The following is a 20,272-nucleotide window of genomic DNA, read 5'->3' as shown; positions in this document are numbered from 1 at the left end:
TTTTGGGAAGAGTTTGTTGATAAAATGTATGTTGGTCATTGGGCTGATTTGAGGTTTCAGATATTGGGGAACTGTTATTCTATGTGTAGTTTGAATTGCAAGGCCTCAGGGAGCTGTACAAGTGAAAGACCCTAAGCAGTGGAGATTGTTTCTTTGCTCGCACTTTTCAGCCTTTCTTCATGATTACATTAGCAGTAATTTTTTCCTTACTTTTGATATAATCTAATAAATACTAGCTCCTTTGTTTATGAACCTGTTAGTTAATGTTGTCACCTGAATGTCTCCAAGTGAAGTAACTAGGAGGCCCATTGACAGGATATTACATCAAGTCAAGTAGATTCTCTTCCTAGTTAGCATATTAAAAGGTCACTGCAGATGTTATGTTTTGATTCCAGTTCATTGCAGTTGTCTCCTTTTTAGATGTTAAGGAACTATGAGGTGCTCAAGTCTGACAAAATTGAGTATTAGGAAAGTTCGTTGCAGTTATTTCTGCAGTATTTGAGTCTAAACTAGTTGGATTTGAAAGAAAAATGTATTTCTTCAAAACTCAACAACCTCACCCCAGAAAGTCATTTGTCACATAATAAAAGTTTCCAAAAGGAGTATATTTTAGATAGTGTACTGCTGCCTGGTTCTTGATTAGGGGTGGCTGATTCTGGTTGACAGTATATGCAGACTGTCTTGTACAGAAATGAGGTCTTCCTGTAAGTACTGTGTCTTTCAAGCATTGCTTACGGCTTTTGTCTGTACCTCTCCAACCTACACCGTTTCAGGTGTGTACAGTATACAGGTCTTAATTTTTCTACTTAAAATGTGATGTTAATGACAACGAGATGTTTAATAAATTATATTAAAAACAAAGGAAAATCTATGTTGTAATAAAATAGTTATTATTTGTTGTTGTTGTTTAGCATTATAATTAACTCAGATTTTAGAGGTATTAAAGCTTTATGTTTTCATTAGACTTATGTGCATGGTCAGCTGGAAAGGAAGTTTGAGGGGAGCTATCTGCACTGTAGTAGAACAGCTTATGAATTTTGCCATTTTGGAGGCTGATCCAGAGAAGTCATGGCTGCTTTCTCTTCCTATTATAACCAGTAATACATTTTCAAGGAAAATATATCTTCGCAAAAGATACAAAGATCACAATTTGTGTCCTGAATTTTCAGAACTGCAAACAGCAGCTAAACTCACCTTGTAGTGAAGTGCTTTCTTATTTTACTCTTGTTAATACTTTAAAAGGAAGTGAAATTTGCTAATGTTTAAAAAACATTGTACAGCAAACCAGGATGCTCTTCTTTTGAAGGAAGAAACTTGTTAGAACTTTTATTGTACAGCTGGGATAACATATAAGTAGTCAGTTGGGCCAACATTTGTGTTTAAGGTTACGTGATTGAAGCATACCTGAAGGCAAAAAATTAAAATAAGGTAGTGTCCATCATTAACCTTAAACAGATGTTTAAGTTTGGAGTGGATGCTTAAAACATGCCCCAAACTTTTCTCAAAACCACGCATGTGCACCAAGGTCTGCTAAGCCCACCTTCTGTCCCCTCCTTTCTATGAGTGTTTACTGTCATCACTGGAGGCCCTTGTGTGAATGACTCTCAGGATCACTTACAGGTGAGTTTTATGGGGTAATCTTATTGAAATAATCACAGAGGAAATCCCAGTAAGTCTCAACCTACCTCTTTTGCAGCTGGAAGAAGGAGAATACTTTGCTAAAACAGTGATAGACATGGGTGAGGATGCTGGAGAGTCCTTAGCAAAGGGTTACCTGGCACTGGGCCTGACATACAGTCTTCAAGCTACTGATGGTGAGTTACCATGTTTGTCACATGTCTTGTATGGAGAGCATCTCTTCAAAGTCTTCAATATAAGCAATGGAAATTTATGAGAAACTGCTTTTAGTGCTGAATTGCCATGAAAACCAATCAGATTGCAAGACAAATGGAGACTGTTCACTTGCTCAGAGAACTGTCTTCCACAGTAATAAAAGTGAAGTTCTTAGGTAAAGGAAAAAAACGCAAATTGTTACTTAGGTGGTGATAATCTGACTGTAGCCAGCTTCTTGGTGTGCTTTACTTGAGTATTTGTAATACATTTCTTTAACTTATTTGCACAATAAAAAGTCAAACTTTCCATCTATTTTCATGGTTTTGTCACCTGCTTGTAAATCACAAGAAGAAATACAGTCCAAGAACTGGAGTCAGAAATGCCTGTCTTCTGTTCCTGGCATGATACTGATTCCCTGCAGAGATTCAGCCTCTCTGTGATGTTGCTTCTTTCTCTCCTGAGAAGTAAACAAGATAAAAATATCTACCTCAGTAGTAATTGTGGATGTTGACTAGATAGAGACCACTGAATGTAAGAAGTATTTTGTTTTAATGCTGCTTGTTTGGGTCTTTAATGACTGGTCAAATGGGTTCCTGCAGATTTGGTGCTTAGTAGCCAGAAGGGCTTGAAGTCCCAGTGTTTAGGAGAGTTCTAACTTTGACCTTCCTCAAGCTCACAGGTGGGAATGGTACTTTCTTATGCATTTTCTAACATTGATAGAAGGCCTTCTAATATATCTTCTTTTAATAATGACTGAGCTAGTTTGTTTCCTAATCAGTTTGGCAGTCCTGCCCAATGACTTTTCTGTTAGACAGGTCACACAGAAGCAAACCAACTTCTTCCAGCAAATGAGCCTGTAACAAAGGTAAAATGACTGTATGGTATCATGGGAGCATAATGACTGGATGGTATCATGGGAGCATTCTGACCTTGAAAGTTACACCAGAATTTTGCAAAGCTTGTGTGTGAGGAAGTGACTTATACTCTTCTGCAGAGCACTTAATGTATCTTTTTCAGCCAGCTGTGTCTGATCAGCTGTTCAGAGAACGGCTTTCCAACATGGAGGCTAACAGACACTGTCGCTCTCTTCAGTTCTCCATTTCTCTGCCTCAGAGTAGTTCCCCTAGAAAGTTTGTGTCAACAAACATATGTCCTTCCTAGTCTTAACTTTCTTTTTTATGTGTGTGTATACGTATATATATGTGTATACACCCACACACGCCCACACACATATATATATGTGTGTGTGTGTGTGTGTTCATTAAGCTCATTAAGCACTGAGTTCTGCTTAACAGCCTATCTTTTAGGGCATTTTTTTTTTCCAAACCATCTCTATAACTATGTGAGTTAGAAGCTTTTCTTCTGGAACAGAAATCTCTCTTTGATTTTTCAAGAGACTTCAGATGTTGTAGTAAGTGTCCTTTTTAATGGAAAAGAAACAGTTCTCACGACAACTGCCTTAGAGTTTTTTTCAGAGTAACATCGGATTTATGTTGTGAAACAGTGGAATATCTGCCTTCTCCTTGAATCTCTCTATCCTGAAGACTGGTAACTCATTTATTTGAAGGAAATATGAGAAGGGTACTTCCTCCTTTCAGGTTATGTTTTAATAAAATGAATTAAGTCCTTCAAAAGCATACTTGTGATGATCATGGTCATGAATATGGAAGAGCACTGTATTTGAAAATGTCAGATTTGGACTAATGAGACAAATTTCATTAGCAAATAGTTTATCACAGTGAGGAAGCAAGAGTAGAACGTGCTGAAAGGACAATAGAGACTCCTCTGTGTTAAATGCAGTCTCATACTGTCAGTCTTGTTTGTCATTGTGTTTATACCAGTTCATAGTGAACTATGCAGATACATAGTCAAACATCTCTATATGATTTCTATAACTTTCCACTTGAAATGACTTTCAGTGAGTCAGCATTTTCAATGGTAGCTAAGTAAATGTCAGAGATATTTGACCAATTGCTTCATAAAGCTTGTGGCGTTATATCAAGATGCCTTCCATCCAAGTTTAGGCTTTCTTGTTCAATATATTCTTTTAGTAAGTATTTATTCTCCTATGCAACAAAGGCACTGAGGAGTTGTATTAAAGCCTTTTGTTTGTGACCTGAAAAAAACACTTGCTAAAAAGTGGACTCAGAAGAGAGAATCCTCATGAATGACAATTCAAAGAACTTGACGGGGAGCATTTGATTAAAAAGTCACCTTATGACTATTAGATTTACTCCTGGATGAAATAAGACTTCCTGAAACTTATGCTGGGTTGCAGTATGTGTAGTTTCCTTGTTCTCAGTGTCTTACATGTTTCTTGAACTAAATTTCATTGAAGTAGTTGGAAGATATGTCCTTAGAGGAAGTCATCGCCATTTTTGCTTCACTCTGAGAAGCACAAATCTCTCGTTCATATGGAATGTCCACCTATTGCTATGCCAAATTTTCTGCAGATCTGTTCCCAGTGAGCAAGCCTTTCTCATCTTCTTGTAGCCCCAGTTTTCACATGGGCTATATGCCAACTTTTCCTCTCTCAGGTCTGGAGACAGGGGAAGGTGAGATGAATTTAACAAAGGTTAAAAAGGAAATAGCAGATTGAGAATGCATTGTGAAATATAAGTGTTTTTCTTATCTAACATCACTACCTCACATCTTGTGAAAAATCTTTGTAGACTTAACAGACTCTCAAAGAGATGAGAGTCTGCCATATCTCTCTTTTAGTTTAGAATTTTGGTTTAAGGCCACAGATCAGGGGCTGAATTGAAAACTTTTTCTGTTGGTCCTTGTGGATTTTATAAATAATGAGTATATTGACAGCACCCGTTGATGATACCAAGAAAATTAAAATTAAATTTAAACATTTCTTATTAATGAACAAACCCATAATTTTTGCTTCTGGAGGTGACAGGGAACACATGCAATCTTTAATTACAATTCTGGGTGCTAATTGCCATATTAGATGTCTTGACAGAACAGTGTGTGAAATACATTGATGTGTGCAAGAGGATGCATGCACATTGGTGTTTTAGTTTGGATGAGAAATTTATTTTCAAAGACCATCCCTTGGTCATGGTCAGTTATTATGTTGTGATTCTTATAATAAAAGTTTTGCACAATGCAAACTGATTTCTTTCCCATAAAACTAATACACTACATAAATAGACTTGATTATGCTGCAGTGGCTAATGGGTGTTCAGTCTGTGGAACAAGACGTAGAACTAGACCCTTGTTCCTGTGTTTGTAGTGCTGATGCTGATCTCAGCATTGGGTGTGAAGGCATGGAGTGAAACACTTACCAGTGCTTCACCTGTTCACTAATACAGAACTTGTCCTCTCTTATTTTCAGATGTGACTTCAGAGCTTTGTATTTAGGTACCAAAATGTTGATGAAGATCCTGGTGACTTTTCCTAAGGCTTAAGCTCCTTAAAAAGAACCCAGAGTGCTTTAGAAAGTACATCTTGGGCTCTTAAGGTGGCATTTGCAAAAATACCCTGTTGTACAGGAGATAACTGCTAAAGTCCCCTCTGCTTTGTGCCTTACTGTGGTCAGACTGCTTTGGAAGTTATTTTAATTTAAGTAGTAAGTCACACTGCATTTTAATTGGTAGAACTGCAACGGCCATTCTCACACTGGGTGAAGTTATGTAGAGGCTGGAGAATTTGACAGTGCTGTCAACTGTGGAAAATGGAGCACAACTTTAAAAAGTTTAGTCAGACCCACCTAATTCTGTCTCCTTGGTGTAAAATTTTCTTTGTCTGAAGTGGTACAAGTGGGTTGCAGTGATGATGACTCCTTTGAACAATTCCAGGGGTGGGGCATCCACAGCATCTTTGGGTATCTTGTCCAGTGTCTTGCCACCTTCATAGTAAAGAATGTCTTCCATATATCTAGTCTAAATCTACCCTGTTTTAGTTTAAAACCCTTACCCCTTTGCCCTGGTGAAAGAAGCCTTCTCCATATTTTTTATAAGCCCCCTTTAAGTACTGAAATGCTGCACTAAGATCTTCCTGGAGCCTTCTCTTCTCCAGGCTGAACAAAAATTGTTTCATATGGAAAGAACCTCAAAGACCACCAAGTCCAACTGTTGACACCACCATGGCCATTAAACCATGTCCCAAAGTGCTGTGTCTAGAAGTTTTTTTTAATGCCTCCAGGGACAGTGACTCTACCACTACCCTGGGCAGCCTGTTCCAATGCCTGACCACTCTTTCAATAAAGAAATTTTTCCTAATATCCAATCTAAAACTCCCCTGGCACAATTTCAGAACATTTTTTCTCCTCACCAGTGCAGAGTACGGGAGCGTGAGTGCTTCCCTGGTCCTACTCACCACACTCTTTGTGACACAGGCCAGGATGCTGTTGACCTTCTTGGCCACCTGAACACACTACTGCCTTATGTTCAGCCTTCTGTCAACCAGCACTCCTGGGTCCTTTTCAGCTGGGCAGCTTTCCAGCCACTATGCCCCAAGCCCATGACATTGCTTGGGATTGTTATGACCCATGTGCAGGATATGGCACTTGGCCTGGTTGAACATCATACAGTTGATCTCAGCCCATTGATCCAGCCTGTCCAGGTCTCTCTGCAAAACTTTCCCACCTTTGAGTAGATCAACACTCCCATGCAATTTGGGGTCATCTCTAATCTTACTGAAGATGCAGTCAATCCTTTCATCCAGGTAATTGATAAAGATACTAAGCAAGACTGGCCTGAAAACTGAGGCCCTTGCGACTGACCAGCTGGATTTAATTCCATTCACCACCATACTTTGGGCTCAGCCATCCAGCCATTTTTTTACGCAGAAAAGTATCTACCCATCCAAACCATGACCTCTCAGCCTATCTCTGTAGGAAAGATGTTCCATCCCTCTAAAAATTTTCACAGCCCTCCTCAGGATCTGATCCAACAGGTCCATGTCTGTTGTGTACTGGGGGCCCTAGAGCTGAACATAGTACTTCAAGCAGAGTCTCATGAGAGCACAGTGTAGGAGGAAAATTGTCTCTCTTAACCTGCTGGCCAAGCTTCTTTTTATGCATCCCACCCCAAATCACTTTTCATTGCCTTTTTTTTTTTTAAATATAATTTATCTCCATTAGCTGTAAGTCTCTGTAAAAGGTCCTCATCAGCATCAGTCCTCAATATTGTCAAACACAAATTTCAACATATTTATGTAAGACACAAATTTAGAGATGGGCAATTAGATTTCCAACGTATTTTGAAGATGCAGCCTATATTGTGGGAGGTGGAACTCACATGCTCTTTCCCAGCAGTGCAGAGGCAAAGCTGACTAACTTCAATCACTTTGTTTCCATGATGTATTTGGGGCTCTTTCTGACTCAGGCTTAACAGCAGTGAAATGTCTTACCAGGTGGAACCTAAAAGTTGTCCAAGCTTTTCCAGCTGATGTTTATTTTGGGGGACAAATAATAAAATTTGTTTCCTTGTTCTGTGACATCTCTAAAACTACTTTGTAACTAACATAAGGAATTATGTAGTTTCCATGAGAAGCAGAACCTTAAAGTAGATTTTGTGGTGTATGCAATTTTTAATCTTCATGATTGGGGAAATCCTGAAGATTGCTGCTCTTCCCAAATGAACTTGCTGTTTTGGTGTTGGAAGATACAGGAATAAGAGAAGTCTGATCACCGTAACTACTTCAGCAAGATAAATTACTAAGTTTCACTAACTAGTGTGTTGCAGAATCCAAAGAAAATGATTACCTTTAATCTACCAGATTACGTCTTGTAGAAGAGCACAACTCTTTCCTCTTAATAACTTTTAAGAATACTTGAATTTTATCTGGTTTTGTTGCTTAAGTATATACTACTAACTAACTTCCTCTTCTGGAGCTTACTGGATGTATGAAGTCAAGTACATTTATAGATAGATGTTTGCTGATGGATTAATTACTCATCCCTACTTTGTGCTGCTGATCAGTAACTCAAATTTGAGATAGGCAGAACAAGAAACAGCTACTACACAAAACCTGAAAGCCAAGAACCAGACAAGACAGTGAATGTACTTCTAAAAACTACCACTAGCTTTCAAGATAATTCCATTCTGAGAAAGTCATGTTTCTATAAACTCTTCCTTCATTCACCTTCCACTTGATGATCATGATACCTTATGATACTCCTGGCATAACAAGCCTGGTCCTTCTCCTTTTGTGGTTTTGGCTAGGAATTAATTCATATATTGAGAAATAAACATAGTGAGCAAGATCCTTTAGTCAAGCAGTTAGAGGCACCAGGGAGGACATTAATGGTGATATCACACCTGAAGTAACCCAGAAGTCAGTTTTGGTCTTAAGGGAGGTGGTATGTTGTCAAGGGTTTTGTCTTAGATCTGTAAATTTGGCTTCAGGTGCAACCTGCAACACCTTCCTACATGAAGATGGTGGTGGAGATGGTCTGTATGTGAATCAGAATAAGCTGCTAGTTACTGCTTTTAGCATATGCACCAACCTGGCAGAGGGCTTGTTACGCTCTTTGTATTCAGTTAGCATGTGTCCCCTTCTCCTCCCAGACCCCTTCAGTGGCATAAATAAATAAAAAATGCTTTAGCGTTTCAGACAAGGGAGTTGGAAAAGTCTGTAATAAAAATGAAATTGAGAATGCAGTTTAAAATACTGGGGTTGTGCTGTTCTTCAAAACCAAAACATGATGTTTGCCAGCCATGGACACAGGCACCACTAGATTTCCACAGAATTTATGCCCAGGTGCAAATACTCTTTGTGTGTGTAACTAATTATTTATTCTGAAACATTGAATTAATAGAACCACAGAATGGTCTGGTTGGAAGGGACCTCCAAAGGTCATCCAGTCCAACCCCCTCTGCAGGAAGCAGGGGCATCCTTAACTAGATCAGGTTGCCCAGAGCCCTGTTGAGCCTCATCTTGAATATCTTCAAGGATGGGGCCTCAAGTACCTCCCTGGGCAACCTGTTTCAGTGTTCTATCACCCTCGTGGTAAAGAATTTGTTCTTAACATCCAATCTAAACCTACTCATCTCTGGTTTGAAAACTATTGCCCCTCATCCTATCACTACAGGCCTTTGTAAACAGCCCCCTGCAGGTACTGGGAGGTAGTTATTAGGGGTTTCGCCAGATCCTTCACTCCTCCAGGCTGAGCAACCCCAGCTCCCTCATTGAACTGTCATGTTCCAACCCCCTGATCATTTTTGTGGCCCTTCTCTGGACCTGCTCCATCAGGTCCATGTCTTTCCTGTATTGGGGTGCTCCAGACCTGTACACAGTACTCCAGGTGAGGTCTTATTAAAGCAAAGTGGCAGAATCACCTCTCTGGATCTGCTGGCAATGCATTTTTTGATGCAGCCGAGGATATGATTGGCCTTCTGGGCTTCAAGCACACACTGTCTGCTCATGTCCAGCTTCTCATCCATCAGCACCCCCAAGTTTTTTTTTTTCACAGGGCTGCTTTCTATCACCTCTTCTCCCAGTCTGTAGGGATAGTAAGGATTGTTCCAGCCCAGATGCAGGACCCTGGCTCCTGCTTGTGTTGAACCTCATGAGGTTCACTTGGGCCCACCTCTCCAGCTTGTCAAGGTTCCTGTGGCATATTGACAGCATCACTCAGCTTGGTGTCATCTGCAAACTTGCTGATGGTGCACTCAATCCACTGTCTGTATCACTGATAAAAATATTAAACAGCACAGGACCCCTGAGGGATACCACTTGTCACTGATCTCCATCTGGACTTCAAGCCACTGAGCACTACCCTCTGCATGCAACCATTCATTTAATTCCTTATCCACTGAACAGTTCACCCATCAAATCCATATCTCTCCAACTTGGCGAGCAGGGTTTTGTGGGGGACTGTGCCAAAGGCCTTGCAAAAGTCCAGATAGATCACATCCATAGGTCATCCCTTATCTACTGACATAGTCACTTTGTCATAGAAAGCCACTAGGTTGGTCAGGCAGAATTTGCCCCTAGTAAAGCCATGCTGGCTGTCTTGAATCACCTCCCTGTCCTCCCATGTGCCTCAGCATGGCATCTACGAGGATCTGTTCCATGATCTTCCCAGGCATGGAGGTGAGGCTGGCAGGTTGGTAGTTCCCAGGGTCGTCCTTTCTACCCTTTTTAAAAATGGCTGTAATGTTTCCTTTCTTCCAGTCCCCAGGGACTTCACCTGCCTGCCAGGACTTTTCAAATGTCATGGAGAGTGGCTTGGCAGCTACATCAGCTAATTCGCTTTCTGGGATGCATCTCCTAGTTGTGTATCTTCAGGTTCCTCAGATGGTCACACACCTTGTCTTCACTTACAGTGGGAGGGACTTTGTCTCCCTGGTCTCCATCTTGTGGGTCATCAACATGAGAGCTATGAGGAGAGGGATTGCCAGTAAAGTTCACCACTGTCGCTCAACCAACTCTTAAATGACATTTTTTCTTATTCTACAGCTACTCTGAAGGATACTCAGGATGAATTAAACAAGAAAGCACTTCATGCTTTAGAAAGGTGAGTAGGAATCTTGGGGATACTTGCATTGTATATTTTGAATGAAATCAGAGTAATCATTTTTACTGTCTTTCTGATAAGTGTTCCTTGCCTGGAAGTTTAAAAACAGTTCAGTAGATTTCAGCAATAGTCTGTCAAAACCATTCCTGTGATGGCTAAATGCAGTCATTGTTTGCTTGAATCTCCAAGATTTGGAGTACCTATTCTGCCACTAAATAGGAACACCTTTAGCCCCAAGTTAACAGCAGTGAAATCTGCAGTGCTGAGAGATGCAGCTTCTTTGCATGATGCCAGCAGGCAAATGGGAAAAGCTGGTTTTGTCTCCATTCCTGTGTGAAGCCAGCTTCTGTGTTTGTTTCCCTCGTGGTGGGAAAGTACCTTCACTAGCAGGGTGTAGGTGGCTATGCAATGACCTGGCTTACTGAGGAGGGGATGATAGCTGTCCTAAAGGGTGTTTATATGAGCTGTTGTGTGAAGACAGGGCTGCAGAGCTAGTGGTACAAAGTGTTCACCACTCACCTATTCTTCAACACTGTGTTTTGTGGGGGAGTCTGATCCAATGGCTTTGCCCTGAAAATACGGGAATTAAACTCCTCTGCAACTGCTGTTACCTCAAGTAAAACTGCTTGGGTTAAAATCTGGTTGTGTCAGTTCTGTTGTGGTAGTGAGGTGAGGTGTGAGCTTCCTGACCCTGTTACAAGTAGTTTACACCACCCAAAATACACTAGGTGGTGTTTGAGCAGTTAACATTGTAAATGTATATACCCACAAACATCTGAGGTCTGTGGGTATATACATTTACAGTGTAATATTTCCACTAATGCCCAATTTTGATGTAATCGTGGTGCTGCAGTGCTTTTAAACTGCATTGATTTTTATCCTTTGACCTTTTTCACTAGCTGTGGCTGGTTTTCATTTTATCTTAACTCTAACTAGGAAGCAGGCAAGCTTCTGGCCAAACATGAGGTGCTCAAACTTCAGCCAATAGCGGTGTTGTGATAATGATCTGGTTACTATTGTCTTCCTAAATGCCAGAATGTGTTTTGATTTTTGGGTTTGGTTATTGGTTGGTTGGTTGGGTTTGGCTTTGTTTTCTCTTTTCTCTTCCTTGGCTTTTCACCTGTTTTTAAAGTACATGTATGATTTCTCAGGCCATGGTTTGGCCTGCAGCCATCATTGTAAGTGGCCTTTTCATCTGAAAGATAGGATCAAGTATTTTTAATAGCTCTTGAGGAAACTGAACAGTAAAGTAGCAACCCATTGTTTGTGTCCAAAAGCACTGTCACTGTGCACCCATCTGAACATTTCTCTTATTTATTGTTGGAGAGACTATTGCAGGATTCATAAGAACTACTTGTTACAGAGGTGGCTCATCCTGCTCCAATAGTTTAGGGCAACATTAGTTTCCATCTTGTTGAGTCTTCTTGTTTGGTTTGATGTGAGGGTTTTTGTTTTGCTTTTGTCTCTGGGTTCTGGTTAGGTCTTTTGTTTGTTTGGGGTTTTTTATTACTAAAGCAGGAGGAGAAATTAGTCGGTTGCCTGTACAAATTGCACCTTTATAACTTCGGCATCACTTCAGAATCCCTGAGTGCCACCTTGATTTGCAGAGTTACAGACACATCCAGTCCATACTAACTTGTTCTAAACCCATTAGTTATAAAAGTTAACTCCAAGAGCTTACTGCTTACAGGCCAAGATGGTGTTTGACAAGTGGCTGCCATTAAAGTGGTGGTGTTTATTTCCTGAAGTAATAGTTTGATTTTTGTTTATCTGTTTATTATTAGCAAATGAGTAGTTTTGGCAAAGTTTTTAACCAGCAGCTTTGTCAGCCTGTTACTTCCCCCTCCTAAGGCTGTTAAATGTGCTTGCTTTGGGCAGAGTGATGCAGATGCAGACTTCCCTGGTGTATTGGAACGCAGCCCAGAAAGAAGGCAGGGACATTGCTGACCTTCCGATTCCCCATCTTCTCATGTGAAATCACTTCCCTGTGCCACAGAGCTAGGAGTGAGCTCTGTGGGTCAGGAGCAGAGTAATCCACTGGTCCCTGGGCTAGGCTCCCAGTTTAGCATGATCCAGTGTGCCCAATGTTGCCCCTAGGTTAGGTTTCCAAAACACTATCTTCAGGTTGTCTTGGCTAATGGCTTCTCGACAGGCTATCAAGCTCAGACTGCCATTTCATGCTTAGCATAGTCTGAGAGGCTTAATTCTGCCCTGGTTATCCAGCCTTGTTCCCTGCCTTGCACAGGCCTGTGTGATGGGCCTCCACATTGGGATCTGGAGACGTTGAAGCCTTCACTATCCAAGGGATCACTGCACACTGTTGCCTGCTGTGGACTAGAAGGACTTAGACTAAAAAGTCTAAGCTTGAGAAGTAAGGGCTTTCATTTTAGTCCAGGCTTACTTCCTGCCATCTAATCTTCAGTCCTCCCTCAGTGTCTTTCCTTTGCTAATTAGGAGTCTACCACCATCAGACTAGAAGCTGCAGCTTGAGGGATGTTTTGTGTGGGCACCTGCTTATGTCATGGGCTCCTAATGTTTAGTCCTCTATATACTCAGTCACAATAATACCAGAAACAATTGCTGCTTTTTTCAATGCTAACCTAACCCTGTCCTATTGTTTGAAAAGTGGCAATATAGAAACAAGTTGGACAACTATCTCCCTCACCTAAATTACTTAAAATAATAGTTTAATGGATTTGTCATGTGTTAAGAGCTGTTTTTTTCCTATATCAGTTATACAAGTTCCAAAACATTAAGTGGCATTTAATGAAAGAAATGTAAGTTGTATAACATCCTGGCAGTTATTTTTCTTATACTTGTTCCAGTGAGCCTGGCTTAGCCAGGCCAGCATTGATCTCTCTTGTAGCCAAGAGAGCCAATGGGATCCTGGGGTGTATCAAGAAAGGTGTGTTCAGCAGGTCTAGGGAAGTTCTTCTAGCTCTCTACTCTGCCCTGGTGAGGCCACACCTGGAATACTGTGTCCAGTTTTGGGCTCTCCAGTTCGAGACAGAGACCTGCTGGAAAGAATCCAATGGAGAGCCACGAGGATGATTAGGGGACTTGAGCATCTCCCCTATGAAGAGAGACTGAGATCCCTGGGGCTGTTTAGTCTTGAGAAGAGAAGACTGAGAGGGGATCTGATCAATGTCTATAAATATGTGAGGGGTGGGTGTCAGGAGGAGGGGGCCAGGCTCTTTTTGGTGGTACACAGTGATAGGACAAGGAACAATGAGTTCAAACTAGACCATAGAAGATTTCACCTCAACATGAGGAGAAACTTCTTTACAGTGAGGGTGACAGAGCCCTGGAACAGGCTCCCCAGGGGGGTTGTGGAGCCTTCTTCTCTAGAGACTTTCAAAACCCACCTGGATGCATTCCTGTGCAGACTACCCTAAGTGATCCTGCTTTGGCAGGGCGGTTGGACCTGATGATCTCTTGAGGTCCCTTCCAACCTCTGATATAGTGTGATACTGTGATCTGCTTTTTGTCTAGTTTGTCTAGTTTGTCTAGTCCCTTGTGGGACTAGTTTTCAGCTGGAGAGGACTGGGTTTTGTTCTGTGCTTGTGTGTGACTCATGTCACAGAAGTTCTGCAAAGAACAATCTAACAATCACTTTTCTTTTTGTATTGTGTGGTCATCCTTAAAGAGCACGTGACTTGGCCCCAGAAGATCATCAAATTGTCCTCTACCTATCACTCCAGCTGGCTCTAGTAAGACAGGTATGTGCAATAATTGACCACTGAGTCATGAGAGGGTGGGAGAGTGGCAGTCCAATTGAACAAGACCCAGACTTGCTAAACTTGGTCCCTTACTTCCTACGTTGTAATTGATAATAAGCAATCAGAATGTTCATGTAATAGATGTTTTTATTAATATTTTTTTAAATAGTAATTCTACAGCACATGTAACGATCTACCCTGGAGCATGCACTCAGACCTAACTCCTGAGCAGTGCTATTCTCACTTGGGTCAACTTTATCTGTGTGGGGCAAGTGAGGTTTTTATTCCTGTTCCCTGGATGTCATGCTGTCTCAGACTTCAGGCTGCTCCAAAGACTCTCGTTGCTGCCTGGTTTTGTATCACGCCAGGCTGCACGCTCTCTGCACTGAGCATTGGTTTATTCCATACTTGGGCACGTTTGGCGTTAAGCTTTGATGGGTGCTGGAGCTCTGCAGCAAGTGGGATTAGCTGGCATATGAACGCTGCTGCAGGTGTTAACTCCTAAAAATTAAGATGATCGGAAAATACATTGCGCTGTTTTTCAGAAAAAAAAAACCAACACATTTGGGCTGTGCTTTATTTTTCTGTCCCTTCTATTTAAAAGCCAAAGTCTTGATTGGAATAGCCTCTGGTTTTTTAGATACTTCTCTGGCTAGATTGGAAATTTCATCATCATAGTTTCCTTCTTTGGCAGGCTTTCTGCTTGCTGCAGTTTTCTCTCCTTACTCTGCATTACAGAATCAAACAGTTGGATCCTTCTTACTTTCCTGAGCTAATTAGAAGAGTCATGTGTTCATTAGGTTAAACTAATTGTTCCAAGAGAGCACACTCTTGATAATATTACTTTTGTAACCCTTTCATAATTAGGGCAGTGTATTGTGAGGAAGCCTGAAATAAGAAGGGATAATTAAAATGGCTTATTTAACTTTCTCATCTGCCTAGTAGCTGCTTTATGATGCAGGGTTTTTCATTTTAAAAGTATCCAGCTAACCTTCTTTCTCTCACAGCCATGCCTCCTGGGTATAGGCTGTCTTTACAGTGTTGTTCCGTATATCTCACTTTGTTATCTCCCTTTCCTTCTGTTCTTTCCATTTAGTCTCTTGTCCTTATGTTCACTTTCTCTTTTGTCTACCTCACCTTTATATTTTCATCCTCAATGTTCTACCAGTTGCCCCTGCTATCACAGACGTGTGACCTAATTGTATTATGGAGCGTCAGCCTGACCCTTGCCATGCTGCTCCTGCTCTTCTCCATCTAGTGAGATATAAATCTTTATAACACATGCTTGGAGAGAGGGGAGATACCTGAGACATCTTTATTTTTAGGCTGCTGTAAAACTTCCTGCTCTCCTTTGGCCAGTTTACTTAATGATAAACATTTGGTAATGCATTTTTAATACTCTTAATTATTTAAAATATCTAATACATTCTCTTTCTTATTAACTGAAAGATAAATGATACCTTTGTTTGACAGATTGCATTAACTATTGAATGTCACAGTTAGGGCTTTCATCAGGTGGTGCTACAATAGCAACAAGCCAGGCCATTTCTGCACAGTAGATTATCATATAATACCTGAATGTTATTCTCAACAAATAGGCCTTTTTGTTTCCATAGTCAAGGTCAGTAAATGAGGTAACTTTACCCAGCGCTAGAAATCTAGGTGTCAGCTTGCATAGGTACGAGAACATTGACATGGAACAAAGGAAGAAGCAGATGACTAGTAGGGTGCCTAGCAAAGTTGGAATCATCTCCCTTGGAAGACTTTTAAAATATTTCCAGTGGCTCTTGCCTTTGCCAGCATTGGGAAAAGAAAAGGGAAAATGGAAAAGTGTGAGCTTCCCTCTGGCACACAATGAGGACATGACATGAAGAGGAATGGTTATGAACAAGGCTTTTGCAAAGTTGGCAGTTAAAACCCACCAGCAACCAAAAAGAAATATCGTGATGATGATGTGTCTTGCACTTGTATTTGTATGTGTGTCTTTGTTTCTTAAGGACTACTGGAGTTACTGGGAGGACTCCAGTGACTCTTGGAAGGCTTGGTCAGCCCCACAGAAATTTAGGGTGGATTTTCCATCAAAATACAGAGTAGAATACCCTTTTCTGCAAGGAGGGTCTTAATCTGTTTTCCCCACAACACTGGAGTGTCACAAGGGCAGACTCAGTATTTACTGTGGTGGTTATCTCCACCTGCAGTGCCTGGCTGGCAGCCGGCTGAACCAGTCAACAAATGAGACTCGTAACTCCCAGCTCCCAGCAGCTGGTTGGGCTAATTCTCCTGTTTCTGTGGTAACAGCAGTTGGATCAGCAAAACCAGGGTAGAGTGAACATTTTAAAGCTCACTGATTTTAATGCCCTGCCTTGTTTTAGCAGGCCAGTTTCTATGGAAATGACTCTAGAGAGTCAGCGTTCTTGGTAATTTCGAGTGCCAGTTCCCTTCTCGTTGTGGATGACGGTGTTGGTTTTGACCTTGAATGCCACATAAACTGGTATCAGATACATAAAAACGACATATGGGGGTTTGTACCATTTTAATACCTGATTTGACTTGACCTTTCTTCGCATGAAAATAGGAAGGGAAAGACATCTAGGAGCCAGCAGCTGAGAATTAGAGTTCTCACTTACCAATTTCATCTGTGGGCTGCCAACAGTCAAGTGGCAAGAGCCAAAAATGTTCTACTGCCTTCCAGAGTGTCTGGATGTAAGAAATTGTAATGTAAACATCAGTTAAGACACAGAGAAAATATTTCTGCTGTCTTCTCTACAGTTTTTATTCTAGTTTCAAGAAGGTAACTGCTGATTTGTCTTTGCCTCAGAAGGGGAGCTCTGTTTTAGTAGATATTGAGAGGTGCTGCTTTTAGCATATGTGCATAGTTCTGGTCTGGTTTTCTCCCAGACCAGCAACTGCCTCCTCTGCTGAGCAGCAACATGCTCTTTTTCTCTCTAGATCCCAGCCTAGATTTTTCTGGTGATCAAAACCAGCTTGTAGTAAGAATTATAACTCATAGATATATCCATGCCTGCTCTCCTGAACTGGTGGCCAGTAGCAAGTTCATTTTCAGTGGAAGCTTTTGCCAATCATAAAAGCTTTCTCCTTTCTGTAATCCCTATGTTATAGAAAGAGATGAAAAGGGTAGTTTTAGTTGTTAATTAATTGTAATATACAACTGATATGATAAGACCTGAAAACTCCTCTTAGGAGATCCTATTTTATTTGACATTATAAATATGTCAGTGAATTCTACTATTGGAAATTATTTTTAACACTCCTACTGTTTTCATTTTTATACCTACAGTTGTAACATCTAAGCATTGGTTTTAAGGAAGTATATAGCATTATTGAAATAAATGTTATTATATAAGAGGCAATCTAAACGATCTATATTTTGGTATTATTTTGGTAGTGCCTCAAGATGCTATTTCTGGCTTACTGTAATATCTTTGCTTTCTGATCAGTGTGATCTGAATATACCTGTGTACCATAAAGAACACGTGTGGTATATTTATTAGCAGAAGTGTGAATTAGAGAAAGGTAGCATCTTTGAATTGCAGGCCCCACTCAGACTTGCAGTCAAATTGAAATAAGGTTATTTTAAAGAACAGCACTTGCAGGTAATTTAAGCTGCTAGCCTACCTCTGATACAGCCTTGAAGTTTCAGGGTGCCATCTGGGCTGCCAGCTTCCATCTTTCTCATATTACATAGTTACTTAAATAAATAAACTGTAGCATCTGTCAATAGATGGCTGATCTCTGCTTTTCAAATGAAATTTGTGTTGACTGATGGCAAATATTTTGCTTTTATCGTTCTAGTAATTTAGTTTGTACTTCATTGCATTTGGTCTGTTGCAGGTGGTGGTTTTGTATAATGCCTCCCATAAAGATACAGAGTCTCTTCATACTATTAAAGCGTATTTTTTGTCTTACCTCTTTTTTGTCCACAGTTTTTGATTATGCAGCAGTGCTGTGTAGGCTACTAATGGTACGAATTACAAAGAACCTTTTGGGTTCAAATTGATCAGGTGTCAGGGAAGCTTGGTTAATTCAAAACCAGCCATTGCCTATGCCTTTGATGGTACTAGAGGGAAGCACTGAAATGAGATGTAGCCATTGCAAGCCCTATGCTACAGTGGAACAGGGGAAAATTCTTTTAGATTGTGTCTTAGCAATTTATGATTGCCTGCTCAGCGGGTACAGGTTTGTAGGAGTGGCCACAACTGACTTTTGTGCTGCTTTCATTTTGTGTGTGTTGCAACAGCTGGCCTCTGTTAAGGGTATGCATTAGCAGCTATGTAATCATCAGATATTTGCACATATAAAGCAAAGTCTCTGACTTAGTTTGCATGTTCATGTGCAAGTAAGGTCAAGTATTCCTACAATTTCAAAATCCCTCATTGAGGACACTAGTTGTAACTATTATTCTTTGTCTGATCCATACTAGCATACTAGGATCATTCTCCCAAGTCCTTGAATAGAATCATGGAATAGTTGAATTTGGAAGGGACCTCTAGAGTTTGCTCGGTTCAATCCCTGCTCAAAGTAGGGTCAGCCGGGATAGGTTGCTCAAATGCCCCTCCAATTGGTTGGAAAAGGACCTGGGAGTGCTGGTGGACAAGAGGCTGACCATGAGCCAGCAATGTGACCTTGCAGCCAAGATGGCCAGTGACATCCTGGGATGCACAGAGTGTGGCCAGCAGGGCAAGGGAGGTTCTCCTCCCTCTCTTCTCTGCCCTAGTGAAGCCTCATCTGGAGTACTGCATCCATTTTTGTGTTCCCCAGTTCAAAAGAGGCAGAGAACTACAGGAGAGAGTCCAGAGGAGAGCCACTAAGATGCTCAGGGGCCTGGAGCATTTCTGTAAGGAGGAAAGGCTGAGAGCCCTGGGACTGTTGAGCCTGGAGAAGAGCAGCCCCAGAGGGGATCTCGTTAATGCTTATAAATATCTAAAGGGAGAGTCAGGAGGATGGAGCCAGATACTCTTAGTGGTGCCCAGTAACAGGACAAGGAGCACTGGACACCAGCTAGAGCACAGGCAGTTCCATACAAACATAAGGAAAAAATTCTTCACTTGGAGGGTGGCAGAGCCCTGGATCAGGCTGCCCAGAGAGCCTGTGGAGCCTCTGTCTCTGAAATTATTCCAGACCTGCCTGGATGTGCTCCTGTGTGATTTGCTGTAGGTGATCCTACTCTAGCAGTGAGGTTAGACGTGATGATCTTCAGAGGTCCCTTCCAACCCCTACCATTCTGTGATTCTGCAATGTCCTGTGGGTCTTATGCCCAGGTTTACAGGTCCCACAGATGGTGGTGTTGCGTTGACCATTGGATTCAATGATCTTGGTGGTCTTTTCCAACTGAAATAATTTTGTGATTTTTGGTTGGTTAACAGATTTTCTTCTAATGAATGTATTTTTCCTCAGACTTGGAATTTATGTCTCACTATGCAGCTCTGAGGGAGAGGAATTAAAAAAAACCCAAGAGGTGTCTTTACTCCTGAGTGCAGGGAGAGTCCTGATAGCAGCTTTGTTTTAACAAGTCAAATTTATATAGCTCTGGTGTAGCTACCTGAAGAACTTTGTGGATGGACAGATCAGGGCCCCTCTCAGTTCATGCCTGTTACATTGTTTCAAGGGTGCCTTGTCATTGCTACTGTTTTTACATTGTAAGAAAATGTGTCCTACAAAGCTGCTGATGGGAACATCGGTCAATTAAGCCAATGTGTTTAGCTTTGCAGTAAACTGTAATAACACATGTGTTTAAAGTAGCTCCAGTAACAAGAAGAAATTCATTAAAGCTGAGCACTCAGTCATGTATCCCAACCTGAATCTAAGCCAGGACATTCAGCAGTTTTGAAGCTGTAGGCCAGATGCCAGTTTGGAGTTAGGTCTGTGGACTTACTGCACTGATCTCCAGACTTGCATGGAGTCACCAATAACAGAGTAGTTAAGTACTTCGGCTTGCAAATGCACAGTAAGAGTTAAACGTCACTTGGACATTAAGTTGAAGTTGTCCCATGAACAGATTATGTACCGGGCTTCCAGAAGTGTACCTGGGATCTAGATAATCAGTAACCTCTGTTGTAAGTGAAGGCAGTGTAGTTGTTGCTTTCCTTATTTACGTGTGACCTGTTTTCCTGAGTGATCTGTGGAGGCAGTGGGAACTTGGCACGCGTGGTATGCCAGAATGTCTGCAGAGCTTTGCTGGGTGGGAAGTTCTAGCAGTGGGAAAGAAGGAACTATGTTCTCTGTC

At 41.3% G+C, this 20,272-nt stretch overlaps 1 protein-coding gene across 1 annotated transcript in view; it reads left to right on the top strand.

Annotated features, from left to right (window-relative positions):
• Positions 1-20,272, top strand: part of TTC7A (tetratricopeptide repeat domain 7A) — a 181,703-nt gene that overhangs the window by 67,136 nt on the left and 94,295 nt on the right. The window contains exons 12-14 of the mRNA XM_054399317.1: positions 1,697-1,814; positions 10,252-10,309; positions 13,956-14,028. Of these exons, the coding sequence (XP_054255292.1) occupies positions 1,697-1,814; positions 10,252-10,309; positions 13,956-14,028 (249 nt within the window). The remainder of the gene's footprint in view (positions 1-1,696; positions 1,815-10,251; positions 10,310-13,955; positions 14,029-20,272) is intronic.

Source organism: Indicator indicator, chromosome 2, assembly GCF_027791375.1.
Source record: "Indicator indicator isolate 239-I01 chromosome 2, UM_Iind_1.1, whole genome shotgun sequence".
Lineage (NCBI taxonomy): Eukaryota > Metazoa > Chordata > Aves > Piciformes > Indicatoridae > Indicator > Indicator indicator.
The sequence above is the reverse complement of the archived record's forward strand: the minus strand, read 5'-3'. Positions and strand labels throughout refer to the sequence as shown.